Source organism: Anolis sagrei, chromosome 4 (assembly GCF_037176765.1).
Source record: "Anolis sagrei isolate rAnoSag1 chromosome 4, rAnoSag1.mat, whole genome shotgun sequence".
In the NCBI taxonomy this organism is placed as follows: domain Eukaryota; kingdom Metazoa; phylum Chordata; class Lepidosauria; order Squamata; family Dactyloidae; genus Anolis; species Anolis sagrei.
In genome coordinates, this window is record NC_090024.1 from 94,746,656 (window position 1) to 94,771,226 (window position 24,571).

Below are 24,571 nucleotides of genomic sequence, written 5' to 3' on the forward strand. Positions count from 1 at the left end.
ATGAACTTTTCCCTGACTTCCATGGGGAGTGAGGGTGTTTTTGCAGAATTTGGCCAAATTCCAAATCAACTGCTAGAATTTCACACATCCTTAGTAATTGTGGAAAAAATTATTATACACACACACACACAGAGAGAGAGAGTTAGAATTAGATTGTGTCTTCTTTGCTTTTACCTCTTTACAGAAGCAACCATCTATCTATCTATCTGGTTGCTTCTGCAAAGAGGTAAAATAAAAGAAGACACCATTAAGTACTCATTCTAACAACACATACTATAGACACAAATGTCAACAACATTAATTCAATGGATCATGGCCCTACATAAACATGCAATGGATGCAGTGTTTAAACTCTACCCCACAGTTTTCTGGATCTTTATTGAACTTGATGTGACTGGCTGGCTCTTGGCATTAAACTTTCTTTCCCATGTTTATGAGATGCATGGACATGGAAATTTCCATATCTATGCCAGGAGTTTGTGGGTTTACAATGCTATGAAGAAGTGGAAAAAGAAGAAGGTGAAGTCTGCTTTTAGCTGTCTTTCTCCAATGTCTTTCTAACCCTTTATTAATGACTTAGATGAAGGGTTAGAAGGCAGGATCATCAAGTTTGCAGACGACACCAAATTGAGAGGGATAGCCAATAGGGCTGGGCGGTTTCGTTCGTTAATTTCGTAATTCGTTAATAATTCGTTATTTTTGGGTAAACGAAGCGATAACAAACCATCCAGGAGCAACTAAAAAACGAAACGAATTTTTAAAGCTATTTCGTAATTGTTTTGTTATTGTTTCGTTATTATTTCCGTATGTGTCTGGTGCAAGTTTTATAGTTGTTTCCCTCCCCTCTCCCTGGTTGCAAGCGGTCGGCATTTACCCCACTTCCGGGTCCCTGGCCTCTGCTTAAGTGGATCAAATTCTCCTCTCCTCCTGTCGTCACCTCACCTCGTTCCTCACTCTGGCCTGCGTGCATTGGGCAAAGAGACACAGCAGTGCAGCACTCAGAGACCTGCCTGTTGCCTGCCTAACCTCTTTCCTTCTCCAGGTTAAAACTATTATATTAATTATATTTATTATTATTATTATTATTATTATTATTATTATTATTATTAAGAATGGATGGCCATCTTTCAGTACTGCTTTCACTGTCCCTTACATTCACGAAGGCAGAAAATGGTTTGTTTCACCCCTCCTCTCTCTCTCTTTCCCCCCTCTTTCCTTCTCCGAGGTTAAAACTATTATTTAAAACTATTATTTTCACGTTGCGCAACCGTGTCCGCCATTTTAACGAATTGATTCGTTAATATTAACGAAATTTCGTAAATACTGAACTTTTTTAAAGGAAAATGTTGTAATTATTTTAAATATCGAAACAAAAAAACCCCCCATATACAAATCGATTTTAGAAACAAATTTTTCCGTTGTTACCCAGGCCTAATAGCCAATACTCCAGAGGACAGGAGCAGGATTCAAAACGATCTTGACAGATTAGAGAGATGGGCCAAAACTAACAAAATGAAGTTCAACAGTGACAAATGCAAGATACTCCACTTTGGCAGGAAAAACAAAATGCAAAGATACAGAATGGGGGATGCCTGGCTCGAGAGCAGTACATGTGAAAAAGATCTTGGAGTCCTTGTGGACAACAAGTTAAACATGAGCCAACAATGTGATGTGGTGGCAAAAAAGCCAATGGGATTTTGGCCTGCATCAATAGGAGCATAGTGTCTAGATCTAGGGAAGTAATGGTACCCCTCTATTCTGTTTTGGTTAGACCACATCTGGAATATTGTGTCCAATTCTGGGCACCACAATTCAAGAGAGATATTGACAAGCTGGAATGTGTCCACAGGAGAGCGACTAAAATGATAAAAGGTCTGGAGAACAAGCCCTATGAGGAGCGGCTTAAGGAGCTGGGCATGTTTAGCCTGAAGAAGAGAAGGCTGAGAGGGGATATGATAGCCATGTATAAATATGTGAGAGGAAGCCACAGGGAGGAGGGAGCAAGCTTGTTTTCTGCTTCCCTGGAGACTAGGACGCGGAACAATGGCTTCAAACTACAAGAGAGGAGATTCCATCTGAACATGAGGAAGAACTTCCTGACTGTGAGAGCTGTTCAGCAGTGGAACTCTCTGCCCCGGAGTGTGGTGGAGGCTCCTTCTTTGGAAGCTTTTAAACAGAGGCTGGATGGCCATCTGTCAGGGGTGATTTGAATGCAATATTCCTGCTTCTTGGCAGGGGGTTGGACTGGATGGCCCATGAGGTCTCTTCCAACTCTATGATTCTATGATTCTATGAATGTCTTATTTCCATCACTGCACATGTGACATTTTTACCCATCACTACTTTTATCGTCATATTGATATAGTTCACTATTAGAATTCCAACACATATAGCTAAAGGGGGAAAATCCAAATGGAAAAATATCTTTTTTCCCAACATCCACCTGCTGATACGTTGTATGAGAGACAGATTATCAATATCTGGCTCAGGGTGGTTAGGAGGAATTACTTTGGATAAAATTATTTTGATTATTTCTTAAAGGGTAGGGTTGTCAGCTGATTTAATTTTTTTCTAGTTGATTAATTATCTGACTTTCCACTGATTACTTAATTGATTTCATATAAATAAAATGTGTACTTTGTAAAGTCAGAATGTCCTTCCATAATTCTGAGGAAAAGAGGGGAAAACACTGAAAGTTCTCCTGCTGGCACTGTCTCCAGTAGATACATTATTACTGCGCTTCCTTTCCATATAATACACAAACAAGATCAGACTGGTTGAACTGACTGCAGTTCACCTGCTATCAAGTCCCAAGTGCTTTCCAGAGCTTGTTTTTTATAGGCCACTACAAATTATATGTTTGTACTCAGAGTTCAAGGGGTTTGGCAGTACAACTAATCTCACTTACTTTCTGAAAAGTCTCTTTAAAAGCTACAAAGGATATGCCTTGGAGGAAGTAGATGGTGGATACTGCACATTGTATTCAGAATGCCTTTATCATTCAACCAAAATTGAGAAGTACTCATTGTGATTTTCTGTAAGCAGAATGTCAATTTTAGTGAAATTCTTGGAATTGTAAAATAAAATAAAATACTATATATGTTTTTAATCTCAGTCTTCTGGTAATTACAATTCATGAATACTGCCTTAATATGAAATAATAGTCCTTCATTGAATTGATATTTAAGGGAATAAAGTATTACTTTGACCCAATAGGCATTGAAAGAAACCATGTTCAACATTGCAAGAATGAGCTGCAGGGAATGCATATATAAAACATTACTTTGACCCAATCGGCATTACAATAAAATATGTTCAGGAATGAACTACAGCAAGCTTTTCCCTCTGTTTTTTTTTTAAAAAGAAAACCAGTTATGAGAAAGGGACTAAAAGTTTCATTTCCATTTTGGACTACACCTGATTTTGTTTTGGTTGGGAGTTTGTCTAAACTATGGCTAATCTTAACCATGATTTGTTAAGATAACGGATCTTCATAACTCACGCATTGAAGCTGATCTCTCTCAAACAAATCAGAGTTAAAATTAAACATAATCTAGCATTTTCTGACAAAATCAAGCAGTATTTTTCTTTTTTTAAACAAAAGTTACATCCTCCAATCTTTCCCTGATCAAAAGTAAGAAGTAAGAAAGGGAAGTGTGTGGAACTGTAGTATCTTACAGCTTGTTTCTATAATAATAAGCTTGAATGTATTGATTGCTAACAGCATCAGACATTCTTTGATAAAACTAATTTTCTGGATGTATTTCAATCTGAATTCAATTTCAGTTTTGGCACAGAAATTGTCTTAGTCACTCTGCATAATTGCTTAATTTGAAGGAAAGTGTTGGAATGTGACCATATTTTTCTTCATTATCTTTCATTAGCTTTTGAAACTATTGATCATGGTGTCCTGTTTGAGAAACTATCTGTGTTGGAAATACAGTTTTGCAGTAGTATCATTCTGGCTTAGATAACTAATTCTAGAAGGTAGCATACCTGGCTCTTCAGGTTGAGTTTTCAGAGTTTAGATTTGTTTTCCACCTACAGAGGATGGAATAATCTGAAACTATGAAGTATGTTGTCATCAATACACTTATGTCTTGGATCTCTATCTTTCATTTTTATTTTTATAATTTAATCTATTCCTTGCTGAAACTATTCCATGAATGAGGTTCAACAACTGAGGCCTGGCTAGTTAAGACTTTGGTGTTTTAGTTAGGGTTTTTTTTTGTTTACCTCTTTGAGAGAATGAATAGTGTTCAACCTGGCCTAGTTGTGTTTGCACTTCCCCAAAGGAACATGTTGATCACTTTGAATTCATATCTGACATCCTTTGGAAGGCTCTTAAATTTCTGGTGTCAGTCTATATTCAAATGAATCGTATCTCTGCGCTTGATTTCCAATTGCTATATCACCTCTCGGTGTTTAGACCTAATGAATTGGAGGATAACCACAGGGCATAACACTTTGCTATAAACTAATTTGCTTTTTGTGTTATTTAGGAATAATCATATTTATGAGAGAGGGTTCATATAGGGAAACTATTCTATTTGAAAATGTGTATTCAATAATATTATCAGGGATGTATTGTACATAGATTGGATATTATAATAGATTGCTAGTAGGGAGCAAGAGACTGCACCCACTCCATTACCATAGGAAAGGATTATTTTGCCTGGTACTACTTTAATCTTGGCCCCTGAGCCTGAAAATAAATTGATAGAACTTGTTTCCTAGTTAGAAATTTTCTTCTTACTTTCTTCAAGGCTATAACTGAAGGGATCTAATTACATGCTTTTTAATTAGTGTGCTTATTACAGCCTTTCATTGTTTTGCAGACCTCTGCAAAGTTTTATCTCATTGACTTCATCCTTATAGGAAAGGACTTTTCTGATACCATTTATCAAGAAAAGTTGCAGGGTTTGGAAAGTCTTGACCCTTTTTGATTCTTGTATACTGCTTAGCCTACAATGTTTATGGGAGGAGGATTAAAAGAATTAAGAACATTCAAATCACCAATTTACATTAGGGTCCAACACCATGCTAGGTTTATGAAGCATAGAACAATGCTGAAATATATTTGAAGCGTGTTTTGCATAGTGTGATAGATATTTTTCATGATCCACAGTTTCCTGATATGTGGGAAGATGACTCAGAGATTTTCCTCCCATAGCTGCAAGAAAACATTACCATAATGTGAACAGAAGGGACACTTCCTGGTAGCTTTATATAATAATTTCTGACAGTTTTTCCCCATTCCACATTCCGTCATGTTGTCACACTTGACAATGGTTTATTATTGGAGATAAATATCCATAACTGCATTTCTTTTTCATGCTGCTATTAAGTTTAAAGCTAAAGTGGGAGGTGGGAACCAATATCAGGGATTTCTAATGGAAGTCTTTTTAAAACAACTTTCTGATTTCTGAGATTTCACCAGGTTTTTCTTATGATGAGCTGAAGAAAAATCTTTGTGAAGAACTCCAGGAGCCTCAACAATCATCTAGGATTTTGAATGGATCCCTATATTTTCTTTCTCCCATGTTACTATTATACAATCTTTTGTACACATAGATTATTTCATTTTATTTGTATGTGCAATTTCAATTTTTTTGAGACTTTGAAACCCCAATCCCAATATAATTGCCTTCTCAGAATCCCTAGTTCCATCGAAATTTTAATTTCCTTACCCGAGAAATACAATGCCAGACTTAGGAGTTCAACAATACTAGATGCATTCTATTGCCCTTTTCTTAAGGTCCTTCCACACAGCCCTATATCCCAGAATATCAAGGCAGAAAATCCCACATTATCTGAGTGTGGACTCAGATAACCAGTTCAAAGCAGATATTGTGGGATTTTCTGCCTTGTTATTCTGGGATATAGGGCTTTGTGGAAGGGCCCATAGCTACCAAGACTTGGAGATTTCTCACAGATCTTTTGAATTCAGTCTTCTTTGTTTTTGAGGAGAAATATATTAAACAGTGAACATAGATAGATAAATATAGACCAATTCATGAAACCACTCATGAACATTGGATTGAAACAACTTTATTTAAAATATCACATATTTATGGTAATTATTAGGCTTGTGCCTTCAGGGTAAAACTTGCCCCATTTCATGTCTCATCTTTTGTTGGGGGCGGGGGGAGACGATCCATTTTTGAGAGCCATGAAATTCAGTCCATTATAGGCAGGGGACTTCCCACCCACTGGCTCCCCTTCCTAGTGTTCTTCTTACCTGACATCTGCTATTTCTCCTCTAGAGTAAGAGGCGTTCAGCTGCAGACACATTCCAGACCTCCCTGCACACCCCGCCAGCTGCCACATATACCTCACCACACTCTCTGATAGAGAGTGTGCCTGCACCAGAGCTCTGGGCTTGCCTACATGCAGGCAAGGAGGCAATTTCAGCTTGACGTGAAAGCAGACTTTCATGTCAAGCAAATTTCCGTGTGCAAAAGGGGCTTTTGTGCTTCCGAAGAAATGGAAGACATGAAAGAAATGGTAGGAACGGATTTCAAGCACAGGTCTAGTAATTATTCCTAGAGTTGAGCAAATTGTGGGAGTTACCTTGTAAGAGATGAGCAAAGAGTGGGAGTAACCTAGTATAGGAGCAAATGGACAGCAAGTCTCTACCAGATCTCCTCTCCAGCTTCCTCTAAGCAGAATACCTGAACCAATCTGGGTTTCTCACTGGCCAGGAATTTTCTGGAAAGCCAAACGGAGAGAAATCATTAAGATGATTTTATGAAGGGTGAAATTTTTTAGGCCAACATCAAGGCCACTTTTCACTCCAATGGTAAGGTGACATGTAGAGAGAATTCCAAAGATCTACCTTTCATCAAATAGGTGTAAAAAGTGTTCACCATGAGTCCCCTTGCGAAGAAAGGAAGGGATATAAATAAAGTTTATTTATTTACCCTCCTTTTGGAAATCTCTATCTATACCTATAGGTAAAGGTAAAGGTAGTCCCCTGACATTAAGTCCAGTCATGTCTGACTCTGGGGTGTGGTGCTCATCTCCGTTTCTAAGCCGAAGAGCCACCTATACATTGATCTATAGTGTAAGAACTACCCCAATACTCTAATCCTGATACTTCTGAGGGAAATACCTTCATTTTTTAGGCAAAGTAAGTTATAAGAACAATAGAAATGTGCAAAATTATCATAATCTTACCTCCATGGAATACACAAATCCCCCCTCCCCACACACACACACACAACACCCCACACATGTGAGGACAAAATAGAAAAAGATTTGCATCCCTGCTGTGTAAAAGTTGTTATTACTGTTATGATGATTTGCATTTATATCGCATTCTTCCCTGTTGAAACTATGAGTAGCATATATTTTCCATATTTTTATATATGTAATAGAAGTGGGAAAACATATGACAACCCATCTCCACAAAAACACCTCATATAAAATCAGTCAAAATAAGTAAAAATATCTTTTCCAGCTGGAAATAAGCTCTTGAGGTATGATTTTCTCCTTTGTGACTATAAAACAAACCACATGAAAGTGTTGATGCTTTTCTTTTCTTTTCTTTGCTCTTCTCTATGGAAGCAAATACTTTTGGAAAGGGTGGAGCTAAAGGAGAAAATAGAGTCTAGTGACATAGTAAAGGTAAAGGTTTCCCCTTGACATTAAGTCTACTCATGTCTGACTCTGGGGGATGGTGCTCATCTCCATTTCTAAACCAAAGAGCTGGTGTTGTCCATAGACACCTCCAAGGTCATGTGGCCAGCATGGAGCACTGTTACTTTCCCACAGAAGTGGTACCTATTATCTACTCACATTTGCATGTTTTTGAACTGCTAAGTTGGCAGAAACTGAGCCTAACAACGGGAGCTAACTCTCTCCCAGGATTCGAACCACCAACCTTTCGATCAGCAAGTTCAGCAGCTCAGCAGTTTAACTCGCTATGCCACTGTGGCCCTTTTAGTGACTATAAGCATTAAAAATATAGCATGTTCACAACCTAGCTTCTAATTTGATTTGCATACTACAAATGGGGTGATTAGATAGACAATCAAAAACACAAACAATTTGAACACTTAGTTTTCTACATATTTCAGTGTGTGCTTGCCTTTTAGGATTTTCCTGACACTTCCCAATGGATAATTTCTGTAATTCATATTAGCATCTTTTCAGCAAAAGACAAAATCTCTAGTTTGTTTCTTAAAACACACACAGTTCTTCCACTATCATTTTTGTTAGTGCCACACAGGGTATTTTCAGCTCAAGCTGTGCATTCTGCTTCATCCTTGTGACTTAAACAGAGATTCAAAATCTACTTGACACTGTGGATAGTACATTTGTAGCAGCTGTAATTGTAATGTGAGCCATTTGAAGTGGCTGGAGATTTCAGAAGGTCAATGTCCTGTGAAACAGGACATTGAAAATCATTCAGGGCCTTGAGTGCTGCTGTTGAAGCAAGGATCAAGACACTGTTTTGTACACTTATAAAATGCAAAATTTAAAAAAGACTAAAGGAACATACACAGATGCCATATGTATTTGAGTTTTAATGTTTTTGCTGCAGCAGAAAGTTGAATTTCAAGTGGAAAGGGGCAGACACGGATGTGCAATGTAAAGAAAGTTAAGTGGATGAGGAACAAAGGTGTGGGTTTCAAGTGTTATTGATCAAAAGATGAGTACAGCTATAATTTATTTTCTTTAGCAGTGGCGGGGGGAGAAAGAGAGGGACTGGAGGAATGGGGGGGGGGCAGAGGAAGCCATGGCAAACCACAAGAAGGTAACAAGTTGAAGCGAAAATTGAAGAAAACATCCACCCATTCCAAATGTCAATGACTTGTGTTAATTACATGGTACAAATTTTTTCAGAAAGCAGCCACAGGAAAGCTAAGAAAATAATTGGGAATGGTTTTGGGGCAGGAAGTTGTACTCTGCTTTCATGACTATAGATCCCATCATACTGGATTTTTTTCAACCATAAATTGGTGAATAACCTTCCTTTGAAGTTTCTAGGAGTATTAATGATTGCAGGGACTCAAGCACTGTTTAATATCTATATTAACAGGCCTTTGGTTAATCAGTGCAATGAATGTGACGATCACAGGGACTGAAATATGGACGACGAATTTTGGATCACGACTCTAGTTATGAGACGCATTGGGTTGTTGCTGTTGTGTAATATTGTATACTGTGCTCTTTTGTTTTGAATTGTATATTGTTGACTGATTTTATGCTGTTGTAAACCGCGTTGAGTCGCTGGTTAGGCTGAGAAACGGCGGTATACAAGTAAAGTAAAGTAAATAAATAAATAATAAATAATTTTCCCCCAGATCCAGGAATGAATTTTCAGATTTTCCTGGTTTGGTGCTAATGTACAAACGACATTTTTTTGAACCCCTGGAGTATTTTGTCCAGGTAGAGAATTTTTCTCCTGGACCTACTTTGGTTACCCACATGTATCTCAAAAGAAGTAAGATCCACAGAATTTAAGATGGCTAATCCCTAAGTAAACATGCTTAGGAATGTAGACTTAGGGCAGTTCTGCACAGCCATTTAAACCAAGTCAGGATGTGGATTAAGGCTGCAACAAGCCAAGGAACAAATTAGAGGCTAAGACAGTGACCACAAAGATCTGCTTATTTCCGATAAATTAGAAATTGGGATTTTTTTCCTTATCTCGTCTGTCATGATGTGCCAATGGGAAGCAGCATGTCCATAGGGGCTACAACCTTTGAGATAGCATCTAGCCACCCCTCAAGGGAAATCCAGGGGTGGTAATAATAATAATAATAATAATAATAATAATAATAATAATAATAACTTTTATTTTTGTACCCCGCCTCCATCTCCCCGAAGGGACTCAGGGAACCTCACATGGGGCCAGGCCTGACATTCAACATGGTTAAAATACAACAACAAAATTCATAAAACATTTCAACATATAAAACAACCACAGAATACAAATATGTAGCGAAAATCCAGCAACCTTCAATGGTCTAAATAGTGCACTATATTTATTCAGGCGGGCAACTGGTGCAAATTACTTGCCAAAGGATAGGATTGATGGATAAAGTGCTAAAGGAAAATAAACAGGATTTGGACCGGGGGGGGGGTGTAATATAAGGAGAGCATTATGTCTCTAAAGGGGAGAATGGTAATGTGTAAAATCTGATTATGGATTAAATTTGGAGCCAGAATTATTTGGGGAACTATCTAGTTGAAGTCACAGTGGAACATCCACTTATTTAGTTTTTTAGTTCTTTAAGGGTTGGGTTGGGAGTGAGAACAGAAACAAGGAGGAAGTGGGTTATTTTAACATGCTTCCTTCTGCCATATCTGGATGGCCTTTAGAGCTGTGACTTCCTTTATGGAATCAATCCATCCATAGTCTTTTCCTACTGCCTTCCACTTTACCATCTTTCTCCTCATCGCTTATTTTAACATCTTTTCCAATAAGTTACACATTAGTTTAGTCATATTCACTTCTAATAAAAGTTCAAGCTTGATTTGATCTACAGACCATTCATTTATTTCTTATCAGTTCATAGTATCCATGAAATATATGTAGCCTATCCTACAGAATTATACTTTAACATTTGTGAGCCAAAATCATTTTGGCATTCTGAAATGACAAATAGATGAAAAGGTTCATAGGAAACAATCCCCCTTCTTAACTCTGCAGATTCAGAAGACTGGTATCTTCTCCTTCCTCAGAGGAATTGGTTTTTTTCAAGGTTTTGGCCTTTGAATAACTCTTTTTGGATTGATTTTTTTTTCCTGTGAAAATTTCACATGCTGTAAAGCATTCTGAACAGCTTTCTAGGATACCGACAGTTCACACAGCATACTAGTCAGGTTTGTAAGGCCTTTTCATTGCTTCACATGGAACTCAGACTGCATCATAGATCCAGAGAAGGAAAAGTTTGTAAGAAGTGTTAATATAATTATTCAAAAGCTAATGAACTTTAAAAATCTAATTCAATTGCATTAGAATAGGGGGAGATGTTAAGTTTATTTTAAATTCCTATTTGAATTCAACTTCTTCCCTAAAAGTCTTGCCAGTATGAAGCAAAAATATACCAATTATTGCATTCTTTCTCTTCCTTGCTTTGAGCATGAAAGAGAGGAAAATAAGTGTGCCAGTTTTTCAAAACCATATTTCCCATCTACTGTGCTGTCCCATGAATCTTTCTATTGTATTCCTTTTCCCCATCCCTCATAAGTATGGGATTTCCAAATGACTCCTATTTGAAGTTGCAGTATAAAATGCCTCCAAATTCAGTTTCCTAGAAAGATAAGGAACCACTATACCGGGAGTTCTCAACCTCTGATACTCCAGTTCTATACCTCAGCTTCCAGAAATTTCCATCACTAAGGCCAATTATGACCGAACCTGGGAGCTGGCATAATAACATCTGGAGAACTCAAACTCTTTGGTATGGAAAATAGGAGGACTAACTAATTGCAAAGAAGGGCACAGGGCACATCAATATTTCTTGTGTATTGCTAAGGACATTTATTCATGATAGGCAAGCTTAATTTCAGGGCTACTTCTCAATATGTACTGTGAAATGTAGATTAAATTCTCAGTTTTCTTGAACACTTTTGGAACCTATAATGATAGAGAACCAAGGATCAATTCTCAAGAATATTCCCTTATAGCTGCTCGTGGGTGCATTAATTATTTTCCCTTATATTAACTCCATCCAACAATAGTAAAAAAAGATCTTTTTACCTGGTAATTCCACAAAGCAGATACTATTAGATCAGAAGATCAAATGGTGATTTCATTTTTCTGACAAACATGTACCATTATTTCCTGGCAGCTTATACAAACCATTAGCGCAGTGGACAAAGATGAGCCACCTCGGGGGCACAAATTCTTTTTTGAGCTGGTGCCAGAATACACAGTCCATCCAAACTTCTCTGTTGTGGACAACAAAGGTAGGCTTTTCTTATTGCTTTTATCTATTCTGTTTTCATCTCTTCCCCTCAAACTTATTAATGGGATTTTTGATATCTCCTGCTTCTTTTTTTCTTGTTCAGATAACACAGCTGGCATCATAACAAGAAGGAATGGATATAGCCGCAGCAAAATGAGCACCTATCTCCTGCCAGTGATAATATTTGATAATGACTACCCCATCCAAAGTAGCACTGGGACACTAACTATCAGAGTGTGCGCTTGTGATAGCCGAGGGAACATGCAGTCCTGTAATGCTGAAGCTTTGCTTCTTCCTGCAGGCCTAAGCACAGGAGCACTCATTGCTATCCTTCTCTGCATCATTATTTTGCTAGGTAGGTGACACTTTTCCTATGTTTTGCTATATCACTAAAAACAACTGAAATATCCTGAAGGTGAACACTTCACATTGGGATCTATCTTCTCAGCATCCCATTATCCAGGTCTGTGCAACTTGTGACCCACCAATATTTACTGATTTATATTCCAGCTTTCTTCTAATATGTAATTTAAGGCAGCTAAAAACCATTAGTTCAGTGGACAAAGCTGTTAGAATAGACAAAAGTTCTCTCTTTTTGGCAGACAAAAGAAGCAGCAAGATTGCCACATTTAGAAAGTTTTTGGGTTCATTGTTATATATGACCACTAGCTGTACACGCCACGTGTTGCTGTGGCCAACCTTCCCTCCTTCTTTCTCTCCTTTCTTTCTCACCTTCCTTTCCCCCTTTTCTTTCACTTCTTCTTTCCCTTCCTCTTTTTCTTTCTCATCTTCCTTTCCCCCTTTTTTCTTTCACTTCTTCTTTCCCTTCCCCTTTTTCTCATTTCCACGCATTGCTGTGGCCCTCAGAAAACAGAGAAATTCCAGACATGAAGCAATAGACGAAGGGACAGATGGAAGGGACATTGATAGATGGAACAGAAGGTAGGACAGAACGTAGACAGATAGATAGATAGATAGATAGATAGATAGATAGATAGATAGATAGATAGATGATAGATAGATGGCATGGTATATGGCTAGGCAGACAGACACACAGCCAAAGGGTTTAGGGCTGGATGGTCTTTGGGGCTCTCTTCCTACTGCTTGGCTATCTGTTGGGTGGGCTTTGATGGTGTCTTCATTTTCTGTCAAATTTTGTGGCACTGGATGGCCTTTGGGGCTCCTTTCCAACTGGGTGGCCAGCTGTCAGGAAGGCTTTGAGGGTGTCTTCTTTTACTTCAAAAAGTGGTTGGGGCCCCTTTAACTGCCATGGCTTCTTGCTGTGGAATAATTCCACAGTGTAGACCAGGCAGGGCAAACGTGGGCCCTCCGCGGGCTTTAGTCTCCAACTACCACAATTTCAAACAGCCTTCAAGTTATTAGGAACTGTGAGAGTTGAAGTCCAAAACCCATGGAGGGCCCAAGCTTGCCCCGGTCTGGTGTAGATCATACCCCTCCCGCCTCCACCTTTACTCCAGCCGGGAAGGGAAGGGAAGGGGAAATGGAAAGGGAAAGGGAAAGGGAAAGGGAGGAGGGAAGAAGTGTGGCCTTCACACCCACAAGTACTCTGCCCTTCATCCTCTGCCTGTCCCAGGCAGCAGCACCATCCTCCCTCTGCTTGCCAAGGAAAAGGAACACGGGGAAGGAGGAAGGAGGGGCAGAAGCAATGCTACTGCTGCGCTGAGAAGAAGGCGAAAGGAAGGTAGGAGGGAAGGAGAGCAGCCTTCCCACCTGCCTGAACCCTTCCCTCCTCCTCCTCCCTACCTCTTCTGTCCATCAAGGGCAAGGGAATGCAGGAAGGAGGCAGAAGGGACAGAGGCAGCACTGTTCCTCTGCAGGGAAGAAGGCTCGGGCCCCACAGCCTCCTGGCTCCGGCTGCTGTTGCCGAGTAGGAGGAGGCCTCACTCGCCTCAAAGGCTTCCCTCTTTCAACCCTGAAGTGTTTTTCTCCCCAAAGATAGTGTTCTCTGCAGTCTCTTCTGAGAGAGGTGGGGCAGCTGTTTGGTTCCCCCCCCCTCATGCAGAAGGGTGCGGGGCCTCCCAACTCTCTCAATGAATGATGGCAGCATTTTATCTCCACCACTATTGCTTCACTATGACTATAACACTATGTAACAAAATTTGAAAAAAAAATCTGTTCCTGGTTTGAAAGAATTATTTCCTGTTGAACTGAGTAGTACTTATTTTGAAAGTAGTTGTTATACTTCAGAAACTTTGTTTTTATGGCTGTTACAAAATAGATGGGATTGGTTGAGACACTATGAAATTTTCATTGAAAACTATAGCGAAATGTGTTGCAGGATGTCCGGTAAAAGCATTTCTTTTTCGGTTTAATAAATGTTTCCATGTTTTTATGATAGAACCAATTAAGAAATGGCAGGACCAAAAATCAAGTTACATAGTGTAATTATGTGCATTTTTTTTGCCTTTCCTATATGACAATATACAATATCTCACTGATTCCAGAAATCTGGTAGTTCATTAAGTGGTAATCCACACAACAGACAAGAAGATGTAGATCAGGTCAGTTTGGTTAGGAATTCATTAAAAAATTCCTTAGTCAATATAAATTCCAAGATAACTAAGAAAAATATGTCAGAAGACAGAGAACTACTGAATATCTATCTCATGAAATAGCAATTATAAACTTTAACATTTGCTTCAGTTGTTCATTTCCAGATTTTAAAATGGAGAAATATAAATGTCATTGTTACAGAATTATTTAATTGGGTGTGTGTGTGTGGGGGGGGGGGGATAAAGCTGAGACAGATCTGTCTTGAAGATTTAAATAATAGAATAGAAATAATAACAAATTCATTAGAGTAAAGCACACATCTATCCAATTAATAAATTAATTAGATACGTGTCTTCCTCCTTTTCCCAAGAGCTCATTATTTTTGCAATGGAGTGCAATCGTGGTTAACAACAGTGATAACAAACCACTAAAAGTTTATAGTAGTAGATGAAGTGAGGCACACACACATGCACAAATGGTGTATTTGTCTCACCTCCTGCAGCTTAATAGGGTGATTAAATTCATGGAGAGATTTTACAAGTTCATAAAAGGCCCCAAATACTGAGAACAGCAAAAGAAGCCACATCTCCTAATACGATGGAACCTTCTTTAAAGATCAATCTGTTAAGTGGCAGTCTTTAAGTATGACACTTGATGTATCGCTGCTTACTGTAACGATGAAGAGTGCTAAAGGGAACTAACTGTACAGGCTGAAGAGCCAGTAAGTGCACTCTTTGTAGATAATGCAAAAAGGAAATTCATCCATTATTCTCTACATGGGCAAGGTAAAAAAGAAAAACACGGATTCTTTAAAAGCTTGTTCTGCATGCATAGAAGGTAAATAAACTAGACACCTTCATGTATTTGATTCAGGAATATGCTTCTCCTGCCACACACACACACACACAATTCCTATTATAAATTATCCCCATTTGGCATGTAGAGTGCTGCAACTAACTACACAATGACACATCTGCTGACCATACAAGCTTGAGTTAGTGTGTGATCATTGCCCATCTGAAGAAAGTCCTATGTGTACAGAGATTTATGTACTAGAGTTTGGAGGCAATACATTATAAATAATGCAATTATCTCAAATAAATCACTGGGAGGGAGAGGAGTACAAATGTAGTTGCAATTTTAAAATTAAACAATGAGTGAAAAAAATCCTGCCTGACAATGCTGCATTCCAGAGAATGCTATTGGAACATGGTCATACAGGCCAAAAAACCCCCCAAAAACAAAAACCTCACAGCAGCTCAGCGATTCCAGCCATGAAAGCCTTTTACAACGCAGTTTAGAGGCAGTTTGCTATCATTCCCACTAACACATACACATTCTATTCCATTCTCTTCTCAAACTTAAGATGTTAAATATCAAAAAGTTATGAAAAATCCCACAACAGTACAACCCTTATATCCACAAGACCAATACCAATAGAAGACCAATGGTTTCATTTAACCACATCTGACAAAATATGATTTTTCTAGGCATTTCCTAAGCCCTTCAACATGGCTTTAAGGTTTCCGTAGGCCAATAAGCCTTTATTTCAAGAAGGTTCATTAATATCTACAGTTCTGATACGCACTCAGAGTCCAGGAATATAGTCCTTGTAGATAAGGATATTTGTACTGTAATGTACAATTGAATAGATTATGTGTTACATTTAAAAGAAAGCAATGGATAAAACAATGCATTTCTTTTCAAACTCTATAATAAGTTATGGAGATGGGTTTTTTAAATTATTTTTAAGTAAGGTGCAGTTATAGGGGTTCTTATATGGAGCTGGTACTAACTGTAGAAGAAACTCAGTACATTTACATTTGCATTTGAATGGAGATCCTTTCCGACTTACATCTACAGGACTTGGGGAACATGTTCAATGAATAAGAAGATGTTTAAAGTACTGCACGGATCAGTGTCTGAAATCCTTTCATGTATTAAATGGTCAGAGACATTTGCAGCAGATATGTATTGTGCTTGTATGTCCAGAAATCAGTTCTATTGTGTTATTCTGATGGCAAATGCCTTGGCTTTCTCTGCAAAATTCCTTTCACTTCAATAAGAGAATCAAGGTTATGTTTTAAACTTCATTACTGAGATGAGTGTCTAGATGGTTATTTGCAAGTTTTAAGTATTTTCATGTTGATCAGCAAATTATCTTTTTAAAAAAAAACAAAAACAAATAAATATCTATTTGTTTCCAGTTTTAGTTGTTCTGTTTGCAGCCATGAAACGACAGAGGAAGAAAGAGCCCTTGATCATTTCCAAGGATGATGTCCGAGACAATATTGTTACCTATAATGATGAAGGAGGGGGGGAAGAAGATACACAAGCTTTTGACATTGGCACACTAAGAAATCCAGAAGCCAGAGAAGAAAGTAAAATGAGAAGAGATGTAATGCCAGAAACTATTTTCCAGATAAGGAGGACAGCACCTCTCTGGGAAAATATTGATGTCCAAGATTTCATTCATCGAAGGCTAAAGGAAAATGATTTGGATCCAACTGCACCTCCTTATGATTCTTTAGCAACCTACGCATATGAAGGGAATGATTCCATAGCAAATTCACTTAGTTCTTTGGAATCACTTACTACAGATGGCAGCACTCAAGATTATGATTACCTCAGTGACTGGGGGCCTCGATTTAAAAAATTAGCAGATATGTATGGTGGAGATGAGAGTGACTAATACCACAGTCTAGTAGTTCCACTGCAGATAAAGTGTTCTCTTCTATGAACAATACCTGCCACCTTCTACTGAAAGATGTGCCGATACCACCAATACATTTGTGGAACATTCCTGTAAACTTTAGAGAGAATGAAAGGGCAGTTCTGCCTAAAAGGAGCTCCATGTTTACGACGGGGAGAGTGGAAAACTGGATTGTGGCCCGAAAATATCATTTTGTGACTTGGGCATTGTTGATGGGATTAATGCCTCTGTAACTAGCTGAAAGTGGCCTACATTCTCTTACTTGGAAAAATACAAAAATATATAGGTGTTTGTCTTAGTAAGGGTTTGCTGAATATATCAACATGAATGAAAATGATAAAGACCTTTTTTTAAAAAAGAGAAAAAAAAACTATGATTCACCCTCTGCCTAAGATGTTGGAAAGACGATATTCAACACTTATGAGAAAGACACCTAAAAAGGCTTTTTGTGCCTTTTGTGATGAGTTGAAAAAGTTTACCTTTTTCTAAAGGAATACTTTGCTTCACTTTTACTACTACCCATTTGGAACAATCTTATAATGTACCCATCTTATAATGTAATCTGAATACACTTTACAAACAAGAATGAGTATTACTGCCATATTTATTGAGTAAAACAATATCTCTGTGTTGATTCATGATATTTTTATATCTGTATATTTATATTTTTGTATTTTTTCATAAATAAATTAGTATTTCTTAATAGATTAATATCCAATCTACTCAGTGCATGTGGCGTGTTAGTCAACAACACAACACAGTCTATATGTTATGTTGCAAACACTTAGTCATATTTCAGTTACTGAAATCAAAGGGATTTCATCATGATTACAGGAGATCTGTTCTGATTGTGGACTTCATCATACGAGGGAGACAAAACGGCTTGCATCTGACCATTATTTTTGGTGGCGGTCACTATCTCATGATGTTGTGTGCATCCTGTTACTGGTCTTCCTGTTCCCCATAATTACCCTGTCTCTTGCTGTTGATGTGTAAAACCTGACAGTAGCTTTCAGTCCCACAACATTCACATCATTTACCTTGGTGTGATGAGCCCATTCTGTTACTCTGCTTGCATGTCAATAATAAAGTGCCTTCATAGAGATGGTCTCCTTTCCCATTGCCCCTTCCACTCAGTATTCCAAAGCTTTGTTTTTTAAAAGCTGGAATTGTGAAATGTCTCTAAACAATTTTAAAAATTAAAAATCTGGAACAGTGGTAGTGTGGGAAGATAGGGTTAAGAAAACAGCATAGCCACAGGAAACACAGATTGGTAATTGAATGCAATTGTGTGATTGGAGAAAGGTGAGATATTGAAGATACTCAGCCCAGTTTGTAGCAACTACCAATGATAATACAACAGTGGGATAGCAGATTCATGCAATACATTCCAAAATCTGGATCCAATGCATTGTAATTTTTTTGTTAAAGGCATGCTTCAGTAAGACACACTTTGATAGTTATTGTATCCAAAGAAAACCCAATATGAATGAGCTGTGAGAACAGAGGTTCAGATGAGATTTTATTCATGTCAGGAGAAACTTGAGAAACTGCAAGTCACTTCTTGTGTGAGAGAATTGGCTGTCTGCAAGGACGTTGCCCAGGGGATGCCTGGTTGTTTTGATGTTTTACCATCCTTGTGGGAGGCTTATCTCATGTTCCCAAATGGGGAGGCAGAGCTGACAGAGAGATTTGAACCTCTGACAAGTTGGTCTTCACTCCTGCCAGCATAATGGTTTAACTCATTGAACAACCGGGGGCTCCTTCAGATAAAATACCAATACTTTTATTTCTTTATAATATGTTAGCCCCATGGCACTCAGGCCATGATGTGTACTTCTTTCTGACATTTATACTGCAGACCAACCATGGCATTATAAGACCAGAAACAGAAAATTGGGTTGAAAAGAGTCACTTTATTTGTATTAGAACCTATTTCATCCTGGAAATGTGGAAGAGGGGGATCATTTTCTTGCAAGATCTCCTGAAGCTAGAATTTCTCCTCATCCTTCCTCTGAGTGGACCAAAAGCAACCCAGTATACACAAAGAAGTGAAGAGGAGCTGGGTTTCAGTGCTAGAGGGCAGTCGGGATTCCTGTCTGTTTCCACAGTGGTCAGGGATATGTGGCTGTGTGAATCACCTCAGAGTTTATCCATCATAGGCCACACTGGATTGGTTTCAGGGTGACAGATCAATATAGATCCACCTTATAACATACAACCACAAGCTCTACATCTCACTGAAAAAAACTTCTACCAGGATAAATTTGAGTAAGTATTTATATCTCTTTGTAGTTTAACCAGGTAAATCCTTCTCCACCACCTCCACATTGGGTCATACACTTATGAAGTATCTGTGGAACAATGCACAAGGAAAATAGGCGACAGATCTGGCTAGAGTTCTTCAGCTTCATAGCCTGGTCCTTCTGGTTCAGTTCTCAGTAAGAGATAGATGAATTGCAAGGCAAGAGCACTTCCTTGAAAAATATGAATGTACATATATCTTCTGGTAAGATGATGATCTCAAGTGCTTATCTTGAGCAACTATAATTTAAGCTTTTTGTATCATACCATTCATTTCAAGGACTGCGATGTTATTAACAGGGTACTCATAGCTGCTGCCAAAGCACTACATTAACAATATCCCAAATGCCGGGGGTACTTGCTATTACTGAGTGAAAATGCTGACCTTGTAACATTAAAGCACTGAAAATGTATGAAATGTGCATGACTTCAGCACAGATTGTAATGAAGCTAATGTTGAAAAAACTTTACATTTCATTTCCAACATTATCTAAAATTATGAGGTGGAAAATGTATGGATTTCACAATGTTGCTGAACTGTATTACCATCAACTCTGGCCAAGAGAGAGGGTCCTCCTCATTACTTACCACTTGGAATTTCTTCCTGTGGCCATGCTCAAAGCTGTAGTTCACAATTCACAGACAAGAGTTTTGCAGAAGAGGGATTGAACTGAGGGGCAGATCAATCCCTGAATCATGGACACAGCTAATGAAAATCTTTGTTCTGTACTGACCATGCTTTCCTTCCAATTTCTCTCTGAAGCAAGAAGGAAATGTCAGCAGTCTGGAAATGGCAGCAATCCTGTCTTATATGCTTTTAAAGACAATTAGGCAATTAAAGATTTGTCACTAATGGGTTTTGAAAAAAACATGACATTAACGGAGGAAACAAAAAATTAAAATTCTAAACATGGTATATTCATTCAAATAAGACATCATGTTCAATTACATGGAACATGTTTGCTTCCATGCTTTCAACAATTCACTGCTAATGAGGGATGAATTTTATTTTTTTTAAAAAAAACACACACATTATAAATGTTGGTATTAATGTAGCCAAGCTTTTATAAGATATTTAACCATCCACTAACCTGAATGGAATCACAATGATTGTTACTGGATACTTTGCCACTATTGGGATTTGACTTATATATATTAGGCTTTTGGATATGAAGTCTATATCCAATATGAATTATGGGAATGTTTCCAATTACAATTATAGCACAATTATTGTGAGTGCCAGAGAGACATAACATACAGTGTTGGTGCCCTCCCAAAGTGTCTTTGAGTTTGTTGTTATAGCACTTTCCCATATTCATAGTGAAAAAATGTTCATAACCCAATATTGCTGTCAAAAAGCTATTGGCCTTATGTGAAATAACTTTTCTTTCTGCATCCACAATATTCCAAGTATCCACTGGTTGTAATTTTCCTCTCCCAACACCCAGTTACAATTATGGTGAAAAAAAATATTATAAAATGCACTGGATGAAAAAGAGGGCAGGGCCAGAAATATCATGCGGAACATTGGTAGTAAGAATAACAGCACCAGAGTAATAATGAAGTCATAGTGTGAAAGTCAATGTCTCAGTACCAGTATGTTTCTGTTTGTATTCAAAATTATATGATCGCCATAAAACAACCCCATGTTATAAAGACCATTGATTGATTGTCTGGAATCTTTGTGCTTTTTAAAAGGCATTTTTAGAACAGTGCTTCTGGCAGAATAGTTTTTATGTTAATTGGAACAGCACATTTTCTCGTCTCTTAGCTCATTCTTGGAATATCAAAAACTCAATTCTGGGCATGTTGTTATGATGTGCCTTCAATCAATCCTCTCATGTGGTTTTCTTAGAAAGATTTATTCAAAGAAGGTTTGTCATTGCCTTCCTCTTGGTCTTAGAGATAGAGTCACCCACTGTTGTTGTTTTCATTTTAAAAAAAGACTGATTGAGCATTCAAGTCTTCCCTTCTCAGAGTCCAAGCTCTAGATCTCAAACTAAATACCCCTTTTCTGTTTTTGTTTCATATGAAGATCTCATATGGAATGTCACCAATGAACATGTGTAGGTGAGACTGAGACCTTCTGATTTCTTCCTTAATCTAAATATTTTCCCAACTCAGCAATAGAAAAAGTTTGGAAGGAGAATCCCATTAGTATCCATTCAGACACTGTACCCATTTCAGACTACTCAGAGTGCAGGAATTAATCCACACAAATTTTTAACATGGTTTGTGTGTGTGCGTGTGTGTGTTTATTTGCATTTTTTCAGATAATTATAGATAATGTCTGTAAACCATGTTCTGTATGAAATTCACATTTTTCATACAGCAAGGAGAATTTCCTGCCTGGAAAATAATATTTATCTGTAGAAATACTGTTTTCCCCATAGGAAAAAGTTATTCCTCTTATATCTAGATAGCTAGCTAGCTAAATAGATAGATCTGTTGTTGATTAGTCCACTGATTATAGCAACAATAAAAGACAAAAAAATTAGACACTTATCACTACCCTAAAACTCCTGTATTAGTTAAGTAAAATAAATTAAAACATGATAAAACTTGATTAAGCAATGAATTTGGTAAAATGAGATTAAATTATAAAATGAAAGCAGGGAGAGTAAAAGATTCAGATGGAGAACTTAGATAAATTCATCACCATGACAAGGACCCTATCTTGTGAGATAAAGAGATCTTTCAGGTGGGTGGCTTTAATGATGAATCTGGCTATGTGGCAGATTAAATGTTGATTCTCCCCAGATAGAAAATAAGACAGTTTGACTGGTTGACTGTGTTCATTCTCCTCCCGCCTTGTGGTGCACATCGGTTGGGACTTCAATTCCCAGAACCCCCTATTTTGTGAGTTTCTAAAAAAATGGTATGATAAAAATTTAAGAAAGTCCCAAAAATCAGTGGATTGGTGAAATGTTGTGAAACTTGGCAGGCTTGCCATCATAAATGTGGCCTACAAGTGAGGCAAGATTCATCCTGATAGGCCACAAATTGATGGAGAAATGAGCCTCTAAAGTTTTCCCTCTGGCATCATTGGAACGAAAGATTTTCCTGAAAAATGGAATGGGAGGGGGAAGCTGAAAATGGTATGGTTTTGGGCTATTGTACACAGGGCTATTGTGCCTGGACTTATTTAATAGGCTGCATAGTAAAGACTGTTGTTAAGCTAACATACTAAAGCTCAGGGATATGGAATCATTTTCATTTGATAGTCTCCTCATTCAATCTCTCAGTGCTTCAGGCATGACTTGGAAAGACTCCCATCTGAAACTCTAGATAACTGGCATGCAGTATGTACAGTACAGAGATAGACATATAATCCTTCACAGGTTTCACCTACTAGTCCCATTAACACCAAAAAGCAAGGTCTCTGATAAGGAATAATGAGAAGTAGTGTCTAACAACCGGAGGAACAAAATATTCATCACCCCATGGTTGAGACGGACTAATGATTTCTTACAACGATGCAACTAAAAACTCTGCTCGACTGTTTGAATGTACTGAAAATATCTGTTTCTCTGTTTTGATTATATCTGTATGTTCATAGATGTAGTGCTGTCTTGAAAGATGTCAGAGGGGGGTTTGCCTTTCACCCTCCTAATGATAACATGTCACATTCAGTCTTATGCAACAATTCCAAAATTTATTTTCACTTTTTTTCCACTGTGGAAGTGAAGGTGGAAGTGATGATGATGACTGTATTGAGGAGGTATACCCAAAGTGCTCAAACAGTGTAATAATATTATAAAGTTGGTTCTCAATATCCACAGATTCTACGAGACACAGTTTGAAAATATACCATAAACTAACAAGTCATTTTATATTAGTGTCAGAATTTTACTACAACACTGTATATAATGGAACATGAACATCCATGGATTTTCATATTTACAGGGAGTGAGGTGATAGTGGTTTTGGAACCAAGCTCAGGAGACACTGGGGGTACACTATACAAATTGGGCACTAGGGTTGTTTTATTTTAATGCTATCATTACTATTTCTCTTTGCTAGTTGTCTGTTGAAGCTATATCCTATTAAAATAGTTCCATTTATTTTGCAGTCAACCTTTCTGGGTCTAAGGCAATAAAAACACATTAGGCAAAAAACTAATTTTATTTTAATTTTTTCGAGGATCATGTAAACAAGATCCTCAATGTAACCATAAATAAAAAGTAAAGCAAACCTTTAAAAAAAGACTGCTATTTTCTGAGATGTTTTCCCTTTTTGAAGACATCCCATTATGCACAAATCTTCTTACTCTTGGTAGGGGAAAAAACAGTACCATGCTGAGAAATCCCAAGCAGGACTGGATTGTTAATTTTTTTTCCTGGAGATATTCTTTCTTGCCCTGAAGACCTGGGGTTCAATATTAAAAGAAAAAGTTTAGCATGTTTCCTCTTATTCCCTAGTCATTTATCAAATGCCAATGTTTCTGATCTCATCAATACATTATGTTTTACTTTGGTAAGAATACAAAGGTTCAAGTCTTATGGAAACTGAAGGGTTGAAAAGGATACCATAAGATGTTGATGATGTTGTCAATTACATAATGAATTTCATTTGTTTAAATAAATCATTTATATGCCACTACTACCCAAATGGCTGCAAATAGGCATTTTTGGAAGTAGTCCAGCTCCCAAGCTCCTTAAATCTTCCCTTGAGTTCATGGGATTTCCCCCCATTGCTCACAAGTAAAAAGATCACACCAGTCAGTAAGCTCATATTAGAAGCTCCCTAAATATGAATAAAAATACTTTTTACCACACAACATCATCCTAATCACATCCAAAGGTAAGCTTCAAGTCATGTCAGAGTTGTATTAAATGGAAACACTCCCTCCTTCTTCATCTTTTCACTTCTGAGTGAACTTTTTATTAACTTTAGATAATGTGTTTTACAATGCAGTGAAAGAAGTCTGTTTTAGTCACTTGTTTTGGGGAATCTAGAATCCATTGTGGGCTATTCTTCTCAGTTACACAAGAAAAAAATCCCTTTCTGCCTCGATTGTCTGATCACTCTTCTCCTTGGCTACCAAGGAAAAGCTGTTCCCTTTCTACCTTTAATCCTCCAATTCCCCTTCCTCTTCTTTTTTGTTATGTCAAAT

At 37.8% G+C, this 24,571-nt stretch overlaps 1 protein-coding gene across 1 annotated transcript in view; it reads left to right on the plus strand.

Annotated features, from left to right (window-relative positions):
- CDH9 (cadherin 9) overlaps positions 1-17,808 on the plus strand; it is a 176,017-nt gene extending 158,209 nt beyond the window's left edge. Inside the window, exons 10-12 of the mRNA XM_060774692.2 lie at positions 11,808-11,925; positions 12,028-12,279; positions 16,646-17,808. Of these exons, the coding sequence (XP_060630675.2) occupies positions 11,808-11,925; positions 12,028-12,279; positions 16,646-17,130 (855 nt within the window). The 3' untranslated portion in view covers positions 17,131-17,808. The remainder of the gene's footprint in view (positions 1-11,807; positions 11,926-12,027; positions 12,280-16,645) is intronic.
- The last annotated feature ends 6,763 nt before the right edge of the window (positions 17,809-24,571 follow it).